The sequence below is a fragment of the Fistularia commersonii genome, chromosome 14 (assembly GCF_037954325.1).
Source record: "Fistularia commersonii isolate RoL2024-O1a breed Wild chromosome 14, RoL_Fcom_v1.0, whole genome shotgun sequence".
Taxonomy (NCBI): Eukaryota; Metazoa; Chordata; class Actinopteri; order Syngnathiformes; family Fistulariidae; genus Fistularia; species Fistularia commersonii.
Genome location: NC_141297.1, coordinates 9650372 through 9669425, shown reverse-complemented (window position 1 = coordinate 9669425; position 19054 = coordinate 9650372). Strand labels below are relative to the sequence as shown.

The 19054-nt window shown below is 38.7% G+C and overlaps 1 protein-coding gene across 1 annotated transcript in view; it reads left to right on the top strand.

Annotated features, from left to right (window-relative positions):
* Positions 1-2824: 2824 nt before the first annotated feature.
* nphp4 (nephronophthisis 4) overlaps positions 2825-19054 on the top strand; it is a 160784-nt gene continuing 144554 nt past the window's right edge. Inside the window, exons 1-2 of the mRNA XM_086159231.1 lie at positions 2825-3355; positions 3963-4100. Of these exons, the coding sequence (XP_086015357.1) occupies positions 3179-3355; positions 3963-4100 (315 nt within the window). The 5' untranslated portion in view covers positions 2825-3178. The remainder of the gene's footprint in view (positions 3356-3962; positions 4101-19054) is intronic.

Sequence of the window (19054 nt, the reverse complement as noted above, 5' to 3'; positions counted from 1 at the left end):
AGAAGGGGCTCAGAGCTGATCTCTGATGGAGTCCCACCTCCACCTTGAACTTCTCTGTTACATCTACAGCACACTGCACCACTGTCTCACAGCTAGCATACATGTCCTGCACCAGTCTAACATACTTCTCTGCCACCCCAGACTTTCTCATGCAATACCAGAGCTCCTCTCTTGACACCCTATCATATGCTTTTTCTAGGTCTACAAAAGTGCAATGCAGCTCCCTCTGACCTGCTCTATACTTCTCTATTTGCGTTTTCAAAGAAAATGTTTTATTGACCTGTCATTAGTCAAGTTATTTAGTTAGCATAGTTATTTAGTGTGATGAAGTTTAATGTGAAACAGTTCCACTCGTTTGCGGAAATATCATCCTTCACTAGGTTGTTAATGTTCAAAAGTCATCTCTAATTGTGGTTGAAACTTCAGTGAGACTTCTGTTTTTTGAGAAAATTGAACTTGAAATTCCAAATTCAACACCAATAATATATATTCTTTCTACCCTCATCATTTATGGAAGGTTTCATGATATATTATTTTTGAAGTATATTTTATTCCTTTGGGGATTGGGATGTAGTTTTGTCTATTATTCTGTTATTGCTGAGGTGAATTCTTGAAACTGTGAGGCTATACATATTTTTTCACAGTGTCACTTGATACTTGTACTTAAAACTGTGGGACATGTTTGTTTCAAAACAAGGACATTTTATAAAATCACATAATGAATCCATCCATGATCAGCTGCTCATTTTTCACCAGTATTGTGGAAATGGTATATCTTAGAAAAGTGTTATAATTTTTATCATTTTTATCAAGGTTCAGTGTAAAATAGATTCAGACAGATTTTGGGCCCAATATTTTAGCACTTGAAAAGGTAAGTACTCATTTATTTTCCTTTCTATTAGTTATGGGTAGCACTGTGATGCAGTTCTTAGTGCATTGGGCCTTTTTGGGGGGGTTTGCATGATCTCCTGTGTTTGCGCGGTTCTTAATTTCCCCCCTACAGTCCGAAAATGTGCACAGGACATTTATTGGACACCCCTTGGCCTACATAGTCCCTCAGTGCAGGGATTGACAATAAATTAATGTTTCTTTTTTTTTAAATTTAATTGTGTTCTGCTGTTATCTCTTCTTGTTTGTACAGCACTTTGATAGAAAGTGCTTTATAAAATAATTTATAGTTATATTTATTTATTTGGAAGGGAGGGTGACATTTGAAGATATTGTTTCCCCCCAAATTAAATTGTAATCTTTCAGGATAAATTTGCAATAGAGTGCACCCAACCTGTGTGCTTCAAGCCACTGTGTAAAAATGTCACAACTATTAACTGTAATAAAATTGTTGGGCATCTGTGTTTGTCCTTGAACTTATCCTCAGCTCTTAATGTTGAGTATAAGCATGTGCAGATTTAAATTTAACAATACAGTATACAATTGAGTGGGCATCATAGACATTGGATGTAACCTGAATTCGTTGGATATCATCTTACACCTCGTTATGACATTTGCCTCAAACACAGGTCCCATAACAATTTTAAATTAGAGTTAAAGCAGGTGGCCAAGGAGAGCTTCCAGATGATTGGACAACAGAAGCTAGTGGAAAGGCAGCCGGTCTTGATGATATACCTGTGGAGGTGCAGAAGTGTCTAGGAGAGGCAGCGGTAGAGTTTCCGACTAGTTTATTCAAAAGGATCTTAGAGAGTGAGAAGATGCCTGAAGAATGGAGACGAAGTGTGATGGTGCCCATTTTTAGGAATAAGGGAGATGTGCAGAGTTGCGGCAACTATAGCGGGATAAAGTTGATAAGCCATACAATGAAGTTATGGGAAAGAGTATTGGAAACTAGACTGAGAGCAGAAGTCAGCATTTGTGCACAGCAGTATGGCTTCATGCCAAGAAAGAGTACTACAGATGCAGTATTTGCTTTGAGAATGCTAATAGAGAAGTACAGAAAAGGCCAGAGGGAGCTGCATTGTGTTTTTGTAGACCTAGAAAAAGCATATGACAGGGTGCCAAGAGAGGAACTGTGGTATTGTATGAAGAAATCTGGAGTGGCTGAGAAGTATGTTAGACTGGTGCAGGACATGTATGCTAGCTGTGAGACAGTGGTGCGGTGTGCTGTAGGGGCAATTGAGAAGTTCAAGGTGGAGGTGGGACTCCACCAGGGATCAGCTCTGAGTCCCTTCTTGATTGCAGCGGTGACGGACAGGCTGACAGATGAGGTGAGATAGGAATCTCCATGGACTATGATGTTTGCAGATGACATTGTGATCTGTAGTGAGACTAGAGAACAGAAAATCTCGAGGTGGATCTATGCGCTGGAAAGGAGAGGAATGAAAATTAGTCACTGCAAGGCAGGGTGTATGTATGTGAATGAGAGGAACTCAGGTGAAACGGTGAGGCCTCAGGGAGTGGAGATCAAGAAGGTGGAGGATTTCAGGTACTTCAGTCCAGAGCAGTCAAGGTCAATAGTCCAGAGCAATGGGGAGTGGGTTTAAATGTAATGTACAACTACAACAGCTACTACGATGCCGCTCAGGTAGTCTGAAAGGCTATTACTTCTAGAAACAAAATATTTGTTTGAATAGTTCTGTGCTGAATGATTTACGTTGTTTTAAAAGGTAAATTAATGCTGCCTTCCTATGCCAAAAGATGGTAGCGTGGGGATTACCATAGCAACTGATGCAGCGCAACGGAAGATACCATATTAAGGGGTTTCAGATAATACATCGCGATTGTGGTATTTCATTCAGGGGCAATGCCTCGACAAATACGAACTCGCGGCATACATATATACACACAACACACAATCTTTGTATCAATTTGTATCGTTTGCATAAGCATGACTACCTCTAGTGAAATATTTGGTTTATTCGGACAACCCTCCACACTGCCACAGAGTACAGTCCAATAGCAATATGGCGCCCGTGCATATGAAAGTACAAGCGGTTAGAAAAATATAATATTCCTGCTCATCTTTCCGCTTTATAGGACTGAAAAGAAAACATTAGGGCCGTGTCTGCGTAGAGTTGGAGCAAAAAAGAATCGTCTACAAATAGCAAGACTTAAATGACTAATAGTATCGAACAGCAATTCGCAGTTGTGGCATACGTTCTGCAAAAGCCAAAGGAGAAGTAGGCAGAGATCACAACAACATCTTCTTCGTTTTTAAACTGAAAATATGGTACAAACAGAAACTACGTCCACCATGGCGAACGGCTGGAGAGAAGAGTTTGACAGAAGTCGTTTGGTCCCCCCGCCCAGCCAGACAGTCCGCCTGGCTGCTGAGAAGCACCTCACTCAGTCCCGCGGCGTCCAGCTCAGCATTGGCCGCCTAACCACGGCTCACATTAAAAAGGTGACTGCAGCTATGTATACATACAAAACAAAAACAAAACAACAACCTGTAGTGGCTCAACATAGCTGTGGTATGCGAAACTTAACTTAAGGGTTAGTTTAGAACACTCTGGTTTCTTGTACTTTAACATTTAAATATTACTGCAAAACGACGTTTTATGTGTTGCTGTACCCGAATATGGTGATATCTGATGATATCTCCTGTTTTGGGCTATTCCCTTCAGGGTCGCCACAGCGAATCATCTGCCTCCGTATAGACCTATCTGCATCATCTTCTCTCACATCTATCTGATAACTTACCCCAAACATATATGTTCACTTTTATCAACACCAAAACAGCAAGTTTTATTGTCCTCTGATAAATGATTTCTAGTCATTCTTTAGTGCTGTTGGTCTAAAAATTGTTTTGAAACAATTGAAATGTTTGTTTTCAGTGATGCATTTGAAACATGGCATCACTCTTGACTCAAATTTTAGAAATTGATTAATGTAATCACGATTATGTGATGCAAGCTTTTTCCTCATGATAACTGTTCATATGCTGCCCAATCCTCCCATAATCAGATATATAAGTTTTCTAATTTGGACCTCTTTTCTCTATCTCATAGGAAATATCAGATGAGGAACCAGACGTGACCTACCAGCTCCGAGTGACTCTGTATGACAGAAATCACCAGTGCTTCTTTGGTAAAACATGGAAGAGTTCCAAGCACAGGATGAAACACAATAAGATCTCCTTCAATGAGGTAGATTTATAATGGTATTTACAGACATTTTCAAGAATATATTGTACAATTGTTTGAATAGAACATAATTTGGATGAGATAAATGCTTGATGCTGAGATGGCATTTGATGCACATATCCTTTCCACGCCGTTAACAGCCTGAAATTCATTTTGTTGAGAACTAAAGGTGAAGTTCCCAATACATTTTCATGATAGCCGGCTTTCATTCAAGCAAAAATACCAGTCATCAAATCAAAAACATTTACTAAATACTGGTCCTGTGAACCATCCTGTGAATCCTGTGAATTATCAGTCAGAGAATGTATCATGACAATTCAAAAAAAGGTTTTCCATAAAGTATTTTCAAAAACCAAAACAAGCACACTGCTTTATCCTTTAAAGATCATTCTAATTGGGAATTAGTGTAGTAAGTGTGATAAACTGTATATTGTGAAATCTTGATATATTCCCAGGATGTAACTAACGACGTTCAATAGAGTTGGTCAGCTGAATCTGAAATTCTTCAGATTTTTTTTTGATTCATGACAATAAAGGAATACTGTACATTTTCAGGCATTGCTCACTATTAATTTAGTGTACCAATTATTTAATTAGAGCCAACAACTTGGAGCTAATAATTTGAGTGTTCTTCTGAGCTGTTGAGTAACGGAAGCTCATGTGACATACAGGTCCATAGAAGTAATTCTGGTTGGATTCAGCTTTGTCAGCCGTTTTACAAATGTCCCCTTGTACTTTATTCCCTGACATTTTAAAGTACTTTTATTATTAGAGGACATTTCGTTAACCATCTGTTTGAAGTTTGGTGGTACTAGATGCTAGAATAATTTAAAGTTTGTTGTCAAATACTTTGTCACCCCATCATATTAATGATCCATCAATACAATCAGTATCAACCATTTAAGAAATGGTTCATAAAACAAGACTTGCGATGCTTAAAGAACTTCATTGAGCCTCATATTCACGTTTACCACTTATTGTGCAATGCAGGGATTTTTTTTTTGTATATGTATTTATACTATTTCAACTCAGCCTTTTGTTCTCACAGTTTTTGAATAGATGTGATGTAAAATACATCATGCGTTCAAATGTATATTTTGCTAATCATTTGTTCTACCCTTTACATGCTCAAGATTAACTGGCGCCATTGTTGTGCCCAAATGTAGTATAAGGACAGTATATTGAATATTATTATTATTATTATTGTTATTATTAACATTATGGTAACATATTGTCTACTGTTCTTTGGGATTGAACAATGCCTGAAGAAGAACCGTTGTCGATGGATGTGTTGTCCAATTAAGTTTTTTGGAACAGCTAACACAGTACGCAGATCTTCCCCATGGTTTTTGCTCTGTGATCGAAAAACCTGCAACCTTTTTGAGTGTGGCATTTCACTCTTCCTGTCTTTCCCTGAGTGTATTTTTAAGTGGTAAAAACTGCAAGGGACGGATCCATTTTGACCAATTATTTTTGCTCACCATATTTCCCATTATTTGTGACCTGGTATTTAGTGAAGAGACTGCTTGCAGTTGAAAATTCAACTAGTTTTTGGCTAGCTGGGAAATTGTGGATGTAGCACTTCACTTTTTGAACAATATGTGTCACATTCTTTTCATATAAACCCATACATCATCTCACTTCAACATTTTCAGTCCCATTTCATGTTTTTTTTTGTTCTCCCACATTCTGTTTGTTTTTGTGTCTTGTTCTCTTGTAGTCTTGCCAGATGTGTTAAACCTATGCTTCAGTACACATATAGGTTGCAAGCTGACGTCTCCCACAACAGTGATTTCAAGTGCAAATTATAAGGTCACAGTGCTGCTGGCTGTTTTTGAAGGAAGTTTGATGAAGTTGGGATACTGTAGTGATTAGGGTTATAGAATATTATCCACAATACTGAATTGATTTTCCTACCCCTTGTATCATGTAATGGCTCCTGCCATCTAACCTTTCAGAGGAAGACATGAAGCAGGCTGGACAGAAAATGTTCAAATGGCATGCTTATGTTTCTAAGTCAATGTTTAACTCGTTTCGTTTGAAAAAGAAAACTGTAAAAGTAAACGTCAGAAGTCAGACATGGTTAACAAACATTGCCATGATGTACTACGCTATGTATCATATTCTGAGTTTATTGTGTTAAAAATCATACAGTGAGGTCCTCACAAATTTATCCTTTCAGAAATTATATGTTTGTAAAAATCTGCAATGGTGAGGTGGGTGTTTCCAATGCAGATTGTATCGAAAGATTATAGTCGGACAATTTAACATTTTACAACTATGTCCAAAACCAGAGATTGTTAATAACCGAGATGGATGTATGTGAGGATGCCCTTCTCTTTTTTATCATGAATTTGAGATTTTGTATTAGTTTAACAAGATTCATAATGTGAAGATGTTTTCGGTTAACTAGTTATACATTTTCACTATATGCTAGAAGCCCTATCTACTGTATTATTGTAACCCCCCCCCCCAAAAAAAAAACAACAAAACAAAAATAAAAGAAGTGGGTTAGTATTAGTACATTCTGTTTCTCTACAGTCTCACTGTCAACTCCATACTACCATAACAACCATTAATATTTAGATCCTCTATACTTTGGACGGATGAAAACTAGGACAGTAACACAGAATTATTGTTATACTTACTGTGTATCCTCTTTTTAAGGTTTTGTGTTAATATATTTGCAAAGAAGAGACATGGCGATCGATCACTGTAGGACTACTAAATTATACAAATCCATGAAAGAGAGAAAGTCAGTCTGTCTCACTGTTGTACTTTTCTAGGTTCTTTACTTTTCCAACAATTGTTCGCTAAATCTTTTCTCCTCTACAATCATAATTTAACAAAGGGAACAAAGGAACAATTTTTCTGTCACAGTGTGGATGTACACTTTGAAAGATGTGCTTTGATGATGAAATTTCTTATTACTTCTTGAAAGTGGTTTAAGAGAATGTTGTAACAATGAAGAACATGACACATAAAGTTCCAAATATGTAACACTGATATCATTATCTTTTTGGCATCGATTTCTTCTTGAAATTACTTCTTTTGATTAGCTAGGCACCCTTGGGTCTGGAATATTGTTTCTTGTGGCTTGTTTCCTGCACTGGCATTCCAATGAATGTTCCGGTTACAAAAACTCTTGTCAATCTACAGTGCAGAGCTGATCTTTTTAGTTGTCAAACTGAGCACAAGGTAGTCAGGTAGGTCATGTAAAGAGTTAAATCTAATGGATAAGTCTAAATTCAAGACCAAAATACTGATATATACAGTACACCCTGGTTGGTGGCTGGTCCTGCTGTTTTATGATGTCATCAGAGTATTGAGCTTTTGGCGCATTGCTATGGTGAGGTATCTGATCTGCTAACTGTGTGCAAGCTACTGTATAAGACGCTGTGAGAGTAAGTTCTCTAAGAGAAAGACAACGGTGAGTTGGCTGCCAAATGTGTTATATAATTGCTTTTTACAGAGAAACTAATGAATCACAGCTATGGCACATTCTGATTGCCAGTTTTGTTGCCGTCTGTTTTTTACTCTTGCTTCGGCTTGATGTTCTTTCGATCAAACCATCTCTCAAAGTGTATGGCCCTTCTTTGATCTATCATTACACATAGCTTGTATAAAAACCCACTTGGTACCCCAATAAGCATCCAAATCCCATTATCCATCCAGAGTTATGATATAAACCACATCATATCCTATCAGGATGATAAAGTGAACCCAGCCTTGTCTGTGTTGTGCTGCAAGAGCTGCAGTGGCTTTTTTATTGGATTTGGCCTGATGCTCTTGCATTCATGCCGGTGTTTATGAGTGCCAAATTGCTGTTTGATATCCAAATAATGTTGGGGGGTGGGGGTCTCCACTCTCTAAAAATTGCAGGGGCCCCGACTCCTCCCCATCTGTCACAGTCAGCTATGATGGATTGTATTTAATATCAGGTGAAAACCAAAAATGAGCTGTAGTTACAGTCTTTGCTTAATCTCTTTCCCCCTGCCATTTCTTTCATCCTGGAATGAAAAAATTGTCTTGCCAATGATTTTTCCAGCTGTATTTTGCATCTGATTTTCAATTGCCATTCATGAATAATTAAGCTTGTTTTTTTTTTCATATATTGTTTAGTCGGCTGATTGTTGTTATATACAGAGATACTTATTAATGCATGGCAGTGAACGACATTGTTTTCTGTGTGCATTTTATTGTCAAAAGAAAGAACGCACGAAAGGAAGCCATTTGAATTCATTTTAATTTAACAGATGTTTTGTGTACTCTTGGCACTTGTTATGTGCTTTGTTCCTGCATGTCCATTTGTCCTGGAAGTGAAATCCCTCCTCAGACAGTTTTTTGGGATCGAATCCCCCCCCATCCAAAAAAGGTTTATTGTTGAATCATTTTTCCAAGGCCAGAAGATGTGGTACTTGCCATAAATTTTTCCCAAAGTCAATCCGTGTTTGTTATTCAGCGCTGTTTAAGTAAAGATTAAATTGAGTATGCCTGATGGTGAACCAGGAAATTGTACAGCTTCAATTAAGGACATAATGTGAATGAAAGTTAAATAGGAGAAAGTAACATCTCTTATTGATGTTATGCAATCTGCAGAAGAAATCACTTTTGTTTAATTTTCATTGTCAACCTGATAAAGTTTCAGTGTTAAGTCACTTGCACCAATGTGTCTAAAACAGGTGAAAAAAACACTGAAATGCAGGGTGGTATTTATGGAAATTGCAGGCTTTGCTGGACAAAACATAGTGAATACATACAATACAAACAGGATTTTGATCTTTGAAATGATTGGTTAGCTCACATTGTGACATTTATTCTTGAGTGCCTGTCAAATCTTGTGATAATGGCGTTGCTTCAAAGAAAAAAAACCCAGCAACAATAACTCCACTGTAACAATCCAAAATGGAAAAGCCTGGCTTTTCAATCTGTGCTTTTATGCTTGAAGGTTTTGTGTTCTCCCTTGTGTTTGCAATATTAAGGTAAGATACAGTCATTTTTCATATCACTGGTTTTAGTTGTTTTGAAGCACAACTCAGTGTAACTCATTTGAATCAGCTTTTGGGTTCATGACTCAAGATTTTTTGACAGTTGACCCAATATATTTTTTCAGACTGTGCAGTATAAGCTACAAGCCAGTAGAGGGCAATGTTGTACCTCTGACAACAGATAACACTTAAAAGACCAGACGAGGCAGAGAGAAATGTGCATCTCTCTGTATTGTTTCTCACTGTGATCGCTCCATTTGAACTCCACTGCCTTCATGGGGAACCAGCAGTTTCTTCTCATATGTGCAACATTATCAAGCCGACAGCTGGGCTTCTGAGAAAAGGCCAGGCTTTGTTCCTGTCCCTGTGACCTCTGCTTTTGTAGGTCTTGAAATGCTGTTTGGCATGACTTAGGTACTACTAAAAAAATCAGCAAGGAGTCACATACACACCTACATATTTTTTTTTCTACCCTTTTTCCCTTTTTCAAGGCTTTCACAGGTCTTAGCCCAGCCCTGGTATTAACTAATTTCAGTAGCCTTCACTATCATTCACAGTAAAAAACACTTTCTTCACTCAGATCTATATTTCATGTATCCAAAACATTGGAAAGGTGAATGAGAGGCAGCCTGCCACAGGAGCAGAAAACGGCAGTCATTTGTCATCTTGTTCCTTTATTTCTTGAATAGTTCATCTTTATACCGGCTTCAAAACTGAAATCTGATGGTTAAAGTTGAAAAGTTGGTTACATTAATCCAGTAAAAACAAAGTCTTCCTTAAAACATTGAAAATCGAAGCTCTCAGTACTATGATTAAGCTGCCAATAAAGCCTCCATCTGACCACTTTTTGCCTTTGTCTTTAAAAAAAGACACAAACTCCAGAAAGGTGGGCTCAGTGGAAGAAAAATCTCTCCACTGACTCTTGTATATTTGTGAGCTTCTCCGTTTGATTACACACATTATTCGCCTGTCATATAGTTGAAAGCTATGCCCTTTTCTCCAGTGATTACAGGAAAGGTGAAATCACCTTTCTTTAATTTCAAATTTTTATGAACACAAATAGAAAGGGCCTCTCTTTTTGCTATATGCTTGCTTCCTGGGGTTAATACAAGCAGGTATATGGTCTCGGAAAGCTCATCTGAAGTTATTAAACTGCCTATCATCTTGTGTATACTCTAACAAACGAAGTTGTAAAACAGCAAAAGAGAACTCATACAAGTCCTGTCTTTTGTGTATATTCAAATGGGGAGTGGATCATTCACTTCGTGAAGCATCTCAAGCGATTTGTAAGACCTCCAAGGTAAAGTTGACACTAACAACAGTGGCTGTGTTTGTTTTCCCTCAGTCAGCGTGGTGAAGTCACACAAGCAGCCAGTATTTGTCAGCAGGTAGTACTTATGCTGGCAGATTTGTAGCTGTGTACACATACATAACTCTGGATTTTCCACCGCCTATGGGTATGTGAGCCTCAGTATGAGGGTCAAGCCAGTATGTCAAGAGACTCAGTCTTGAATTTCTTTTGACTCAGACACTTTTTATTGGACTCCAGAACTTTGTCAGAGCCATGTAGGAAACCCATTAGCAACCTACTTGTTTCAGCAAGCAAGTTTAAGTGATCATGGTAGTAACTAATCTAACTACAAACTATGTGTGTGGTGACTGCTGCAGTAGTGCAGTTATCACCTCTTACTTTGTAGTAATGACAATGCTATGTAGCCAATGGGATTTTCAACATGTTGCTAAAATAAGACAATGAAATGCCATTAAAGTATATGCATGCCTGTGGTAAAATGGAACGGGTGGTATTCAAATGGAGGAAATATCTCAATTTTTTTAAGAATTCAGGAAGAATCTGGAATGTAATGCTATAAAACTGGCACAAATAATGCCAAGTTCCTGGCCATATAGAGACATGTTGCTATATATCCAGAACATCCCAAAGGGGACTTTTGAGGGTGGGGGAGCATGACACAGTTATATTTTGGAAAATGGCGCTGGTTGAAAAAGAAAGCCAATGCTTATGTCATCTGCCATAGGATTCTCTTCACGATCAAATGGGCCAGTTGGGGACTTTGGGGTTTGCTCATCTCTTCTAACTGGACACACTTTAAGACCTAGGTCTGTGGTGATATAGCCCACAATTAACCTGCTGGGGTGAGTGATGGGGGCCTCATCAGAGCTTGTTGGATCCATGCAGTGGTCCACAACCACCGGTCCGTGGATCATTTGGTACCAGACAGCACAAGAAATAAAAAAATCTTTTATTTTGAAAAAACGAATGGAATCTCTCCTTTACATCTCGGTCACTTGAGCGTCAAAAATGTAACCCACAAGCTAGCAAAATGAGTAAAAAACAGACGTCAGACGGAAAGTTTCCTTTCGAAGGGGAAGTAAATGTTTATTATTATAGTCTCAATATAAACAATCTACGTGTACTGCGTGCGCAACCCCCCCCTGTCCACGGTAAAATTCTCAAGCGTTGACCGGTCCATGATGATAAAAAGGTTTTGGACTACTGCTATAGGGAACCCTTCATTCAAAATGGTCATGGGTACCTCCTTGTGGTACCTGGTCATTTGTGAAAGTTGGTCTATTTACTGGATGGTTGACCATTATCGGGTGACATAATCAATATCAGAATCAGAATCAAAATTGCTTCATTCGCCAAGTAATTTTGCAACTACAAAGATTTAGCTTTGGTTGACAATGCTCAACAGACAACTTGCAACAGGCATTAAATAAGTGAGAAATAAAAGCGAGATCAGGGCGATCGTGGTTGGTTGTGCAAGGTAGTGCATTAGAGGGGTTGGTACAGTGTCAGTGGGGCACTGGGGCATTATTTATGAGGCATGCTGCTGATGGGAAGAATCTGTTTGTGGCGGGTAGCTTCGGTCCTGATGGCCTGCAACCTCCTGCCTGCGGGGAGTGGTTGGAGAAGTTCATGTCCTGACTGAGAGGGGTGGCCTGGGATTTTGCCTGTGCGCTTGTGGGTCCTGGAGGTGTACTGGTCCTGTAGAGAGGGGAGATTACAGCCAATCACCCTCTCTGCAGAGTGGATGATACGCTGCAGTTTGGCCTTGTCTCTGGCGGTAGCGGCGGCGTACCAGATGGTGATGGAGGCGGTGAGTATGGACTCGATGATGGACGTGTAGACGTGCACCATCATTGTCTTTGTCAAATTAAACTTCTTTAACTGCCTCAGGAAGAACATCCTCTGCTGTGCTTTGTTTGTTAGGGAGCTGATGTTCAGCTGGGCAGTTTGTCCTTAAAAAACACTGGGATAATTGTGTTAAAGGCAAAGCTGAAATCTACAAACAGAATCCTAGTGTAGGTTCCTGCTGTGTCCAGGTGCTGTAGGATATAAGCCTTCACTTCAACCGTCAGGGTTATTAGCGTTGCCTTTACGCTTGCAAATTAACCCATTTTCTCCCCTGGGACACAAAGTTTAGCTGTAAATAGGCCTTAACAGCACCTTATACCTTATTTTAATAACTGTTCAACTCATTTGTAAATTCACTTGCCTAAAACCTCATGTATGGGAATTATATGTCTGATTCCTCTGTTCTTGCGAATATGTACAGTGGTGTACATATTTTCTTTCTATCCCCAACTGTATCATTCTTGAATGTTAGTTTTACTCCACTATGTGTTAAGTTAAACCCTCTTGACAATTTGCATAATTATTTCGGCCAATATGTGCTATTGACAGCATACAGAGGTACAGCAGCAACTATGGATATCCCTTAGAATGTGCATAATAATGATTGTGTTGCACAGCACTTTTCAATTCAAATTAGAAAGGGGGCCACACCATAATTGTTACAATATCAGTAGCAGAGATTAATTCTTTTTTTGTCCTGTTTAACCTGTAAGTGGGTTGGTTCATCTGAAATCCCCACTTCTATGTGATTACAATCATGGATAACTGTTAAGTTGTCAGTTTAGCTTTTCTATATACCGGTAATGCCATTTTGAATATTGATAACATATAACAAACTGGAATTAATGCAAATCCACTCCACCTATACTGTGTAAAGAACTTTCTACAATGGCAATTTATCCTAACAGTCACAGATTTTAACTAACACTTTTATTTTCTTGCTCCAGTAAGAACTTTTTTCTTGTTCATCGCAGTGTTAAAAATGCCCAAATATTTTTTTTAAGTTAGTGTTTTCCCTTGTTTGCATTGGTATAACCCAATGTACGCATATGCACCTTGATTTTCTGTAAGCAAAATATTAATGATAAACCTGTCCTACATTGCTGTCTGGGATTTTGCGCGTAATCACTCACCAACCCGTTCACTTCCAGAAATAGTTGAGTGAACATATATTTGCTGATTGTACCACAAAAATTTAATCCATCTTCTCATATGTCATATATATATATTGTTTGCATTAATAGTCGATCTAATTACCCTGTCTCCTGACCTGCCTGTGTTCGTAATTCTCCTGTTGCGAGATAGTTGTTTGATACACCTACCTTACTGGTAATAGATTCCATGATATTCATTTTCTATATCTTTTATCTTCAAAACTTTCTGACGTCTTCTCTTCTTTGAACACTGTCAACATGACTGGAGTACACAGTACTGTCCATTTGGTTTGCCACACCACTTTTACTTTACTTATGTGCCTCTGGACAGAAATGGCAGGCTAAACATGGTTTCCACAATGAATCTTTCTTAAATGTTTCTTATAGCCCATTTTTTCAAAATGTGTTTATGCTGTGATGCTACAATGGTGTCAGTATTGTGCAGTATGAAACCAAGCTTTATACATTGTGATTTTCTTTTGACATTTTATTTGTTTATCAAGGATGTTATGAATTCCCCATATCAAGTGCTGTGTCCTGTGTCCATGTGGCATGCAAAAATGACACACTACATCTTCTGCCATTTCTGTTAGTGATGTAGACCCAGACGGAAGTTTATTCACTAGTCCTTCCGGGCATATTTATGTAATCTGTCAAATAACACATCTTGCATATCACCTGCCATTTCGACTGCAGAGTATGCAAAGCAAATGTCACATTTTTCACACAGTTTCGTATTGTTATTGTCAGATGACTGGGTTAGAGTGTGACTAATAACATGACAATCTCTTGGAATTTAACATGTAATGCAAGTGTTTGATAACTTCTCTAGCTGTGAACTGCATCCACTGATTTAATAAATTGTTTTCCATTTACTATTCTGAAGTTATTTGTTTCATGCCATGTTCATCTCCATCTCTATTATCTGGGCTGAGTCATGTTGCCACTGATCCACTTCTTGTCTAGGCCCTGCTATCTTGTTTCTGTCTTTCAACCACTCTGAGTTAGCATCTGAGTGAGCATCTCCCTCCCTGTTTTTACTGGTGGGCTCCAATATTGTCTACTTGCAGGAAATTGTTGCCATCCCCCTCTGGCCTGGGCTGTGCTCTTGTTGGACTGCCTGCTCTGCAGCAGTAATTGAGATGAAACAAAACTTTCTTACATTCCACTTTCAGTTCAGCTGGGGTTGCTAGGATCACTTTAAAGGGATCCTCTTGTCTGATTTGGTTCCACTTTCTCGTGTAAAACACTTCTATGTAGACATAGTGTCTCTTTGGTGGGCCTGGTGGCACAACCTTTATGTCCTCCATTTCACTTGATCGAAATCTACCAGGTGTATTTGAGTAAAATACTGGAATTTACCTATCCATTCTCTTTTACCTTGCTCAAGTGCTTATTTCTCATGTGGACCTTTAGGAAAATGGATGGCAGTCAGCTGTTCACAAGGTAGTAGATATATTTTTATTGATATGCTTGCATGTATGTGCTAGTGGCAGCTCATAAATCCAAGTAAGTTTATAATTACAATCTGCCCTAATTTCTTGTTGAGGTTGCCTAATAATCCCCAAATAAATCCCCAAATAAAATCCCTCGTGTAATGTTCAGAATGATGCTCTTTAAGAGTAACAGTCTTCTGTAAAGAGCTAAGTATACCGAAGGTCATTCAACACTGCCACAACCCCTTTTGGTGCTCATCCTGAGTAACTTTAATGGCTGCTCTCTTAAACCACAACCATTATGTATGTAGCCTAGCTCTGTCTTGTGTTACATTTGAGACTTAAGATTTATGAGTGGCATACAGGTTTAAGCTTCCGGCTCTTGTTCCATACTAGTTCGAGTTACCTCATGCTGATTGGTCTGAAACTTCAACCATCCACAAACAGTGTAAGATTGGCATTAATTGTCTGATTATGCAATTCCTCATGTTGATCCAGGAATTCTGCTGTTAATTCTAGGCCTCCATATGGTGAGCAATAGTGAGCAATATAGTTTGCAGATATTTACATTACCACTTGGATTAACTGGATTGCAACATAGGGTTGTTATTTACCAAACTCATTCCTTCTGAGAGGCAATTTTACAAAATGTAAATAGCTGTTAGTCATTCACGTTTTGTTACATTGGTCATTTCACTGGTCTGATGTGATGAGGCTAAATGTTTTGGCAGCATGAAGCTCGTTAGCCCCCAAAAATCCATAAATTAGCTGCATCGTTGTTTAAGCCGCAGTGTTCAAAGCATGTGAAAAAGTAGCGGCTTATAGTCCAGAAATTATGTTAATCTAATTTTCATTGAAATATGCATACTGTCAAAACACAATGATGCCATTATAAATGCACATGCCGTTACTGATTCACTTGTCATCTTGTTAAATCTGTCACTTTATCACATTCACAAGTGTGTTCATATGCACACTTGTTTGTCCGATGTATGATGCAATCATTTTTGAAAACTTTTGAAAGTCTTATTTTCGGTGGGCAATAAATCCTGAGTGACATCCTGTCATTGCAAGTGCTATGTCAGTTGTTAGAGATGCCAACTTTTCAACAGAAATCTTTTTTTTTCTACAGTGTAGTGCTTTGGTGTATTGCACATATCAACTCCACTGGTTGCAGTGTTCAGTGGAAGGTCAAAACTCATCTTTGTAAGAAAAGTCATCAAACACTGTATGAATAAATGTGATTGCCTGCATTTCTGCTGTTGACAGACAGACCAACTGTATAGAAAACTATTTTCACCTGCCCATGTCCAATGAGCTGCCGTTGACAAGCACCAAGCAGTTAGGGGTTCAGTGCCTTGCTCAACAACACTTCGGCAAACTAGGAAGAGCTGGGAATTGAACCAGAAATGTTCAGTTCCAAAGACAATTGTTCTACCTCCTGCCCCCACGCTGCCCCCACAATATACCACGAAGCTGTGGTATATTGTGGTATTTACTGTATTCTTTCCATGGTCCCTGGATAATGTTTCCACTTCAGCCATGGCCCCCTTTACAGATGATGAGATGTGCGCCACAGAGGCCACACAGTTACAAAGCCTCTGTTGCTGCATTTGCCATCTTTGTTGGTTTGGTGAACAGAAACTGTTGTTTTTGAAGCATAGGTTTCAGCTCCCTTATTTTCTTTTTTCATGGGCTGCTACCTACAGGTAAGTTTTGGGAAAAGCTACTGTGGGCCTATGTAAAACAGGGCTTCACATACACCTTTTCTCTACTGATATGCTTGTACTGACAAACACACTTGTAGCTTATATTTGTGAAAGAAATTTGATTTTCCACTCTGTGAAAATAGCACTTCCTGTGGGCATGACAGCTGCAGGCCTATCTTTCATCACCACTAACTCATCAAGGTAGACAACAGCACAACCGCACGGTTGACAACTAAGTGGCGAATAATAACTTTGAATATGGGGTGGGACACAAGTAATTTTTCAACTGTTTGTTTGATTCATTAACTCTTAGGCAAACTAGTTGGAATTGGGCTGTGTTGCAGACCCCTGCAGCTGATGGTTGTTTACCATACACCTTTTCTTAGTCAAAACCCCACAGTTATATCTGTCTCTTTCTGCAACAAGTAAGAGAAATTATTCTGTATAGTATGAGTTTCCAAGGGCTGTGGATACTCACAAGTCCCTTTTCAAAGCTCAAAAAGTACCTTCTGCTTTCTCTGTCTATTGCATTTAGGCAGACATATTTACTTGTCCTGCAGCTCAAATGCGAGCTTGTGGTGCAGTAGCTTTGATAACATAATCACATCATCCATGGTCTACTCTATCCCATTTTCAGAAACGACATTAGCCCAACTGTTTGTGGTTTTGGAGCTTTAGTTATGACTTCTATTTGGAGCTATAGCTCTCCAGTTTTCACATTAATTTTCACAAGATACTCAATCTCTGTTTGACAGAATTTCAATTTGCCTTCGCTCACCTTGTGTCCCTCTTTTGTCAATATAGTAAGTACAATAATGGAATCCTACATTGTGAGTTGGATGAACTACATATTAAGTAAGCATCAATTTACTGAATCACTGTGCTTACTGTATCAAGACACTGGAAATTATGATCCAACACTATTGGTGGACTACCAAAAAAGCCTGTTCTAAATGTGGAAAGGTGTATTTTTGGTCTTGGTATATAAATACAAATTAATCTTGTAAGTCTGGATGTAATTGCACACTTAAAAATGCAGAGCATAAATCAGTCTTTATGCCATGGTAATTGTAATATTGGACGGCAGCATATGAGGGTCCAAAATATCAGGTGTCTCAGCTTCCACAATACCAAGAGTTGATGGCTCTTAAAACATGAATAAAATGACAATGTTAGAATGAGACTTTTAAAATGACAAAGATAGCAATGTTGAAAGGGTTTTAAGTTTTAATTTCCACCCCTGCCATCACCGGGCCTACAGTCTTGAGCCTGTTGGCTTTCTGACATTTGTTTCAGTGGCTATTGCTCGTTACCTGTCTTTATTGTATTTGTTTTAAATTCTATATGTCAATTGTGCTGACTTTACTAGTCCTACATTTATCTTGTGCCTAGACCAAACTTGTGGCAATTTCAATAGTATGCGATGGGCTGCTGTGACAAGAGCCCATTTACTATCATGAGAGCTAACTGAAGGGTAGGTTCTGATCTTGACCATTGTTGTCACTACCGTAGATGCATTGCTGCTACTGCTGCTTCTTGTGGTTCTATTTATCTTGTGGTTCTATTTAGATGTTGTTACTCACCATAAGGAGCAGCTTACCATTAATCAATAGATCTTAACAGTCATTCTGAAACATCCCTCTTATTGTCTATGTGTTCTTGATGCTTGTCATAAGTACAGTGTGATGACAGTTGTAGTTCTTGTGCAGGCCCTTACTTTTTTACTGCTCAGTCTTTCCATGACTGCAACATTTGTGATAATTATGACATAGGCAGCCTTTGAATCCAAAAGGTCCATGTTTTTTCAGGATGCCATTTTCTTTAATCAATCCACATTACATCGCAATGGCGATCAAATTAAGAAAAGATGATCCGGGGAGTTGCCTGTCATCACTGTTCAAGTTTTTAGGTGTGAAGGTTTTTTCTATAGTATTCATTTCCTTCAAATGCTATTATCTATATGTCAGCCCTGTCTTCAAGATGTCTCACTGCCAGTATTAAGTATTCCACAAAATGACCATGGCATCTACTCTGACCTGTAATGGTTCACCATAGTTATTCTTAGATACATTGGTTCTTAGTTCAACAGCATCATGGTGAATATGGAGAGGATTCTCTCCCATTATCCTTCCATATCTAAGTTCCATGCTGCCATGGCATCGTTCTACCTCTTTCAGCTGGCTGGCTTGTTGTTCTACTTGGACTGTGAGGGGGTGCTTTGAATGTGATCCAGCTGCTGTTGGATATCTCTGCCCCCTCACTGTGATCAGATATGATTGCATCAATCAGCTGTTTTAGCTTCAAAGGGTGGGCCGACGTCATATTGAACCCTATAGATTAGGAATGGGATGTCACTTAAGTTCATATGTAAGTGAAGGCAGGTGAGTGAATACTTTTGGCCATATAGTGTATGTTTGCCAGCAGGATGCATGACAGTTGATTACAATTGTCATGTTTTTTCCTCACAATTACATGTGTGTTTACTTCCCCCTTAGGCCAGTATTCTACTC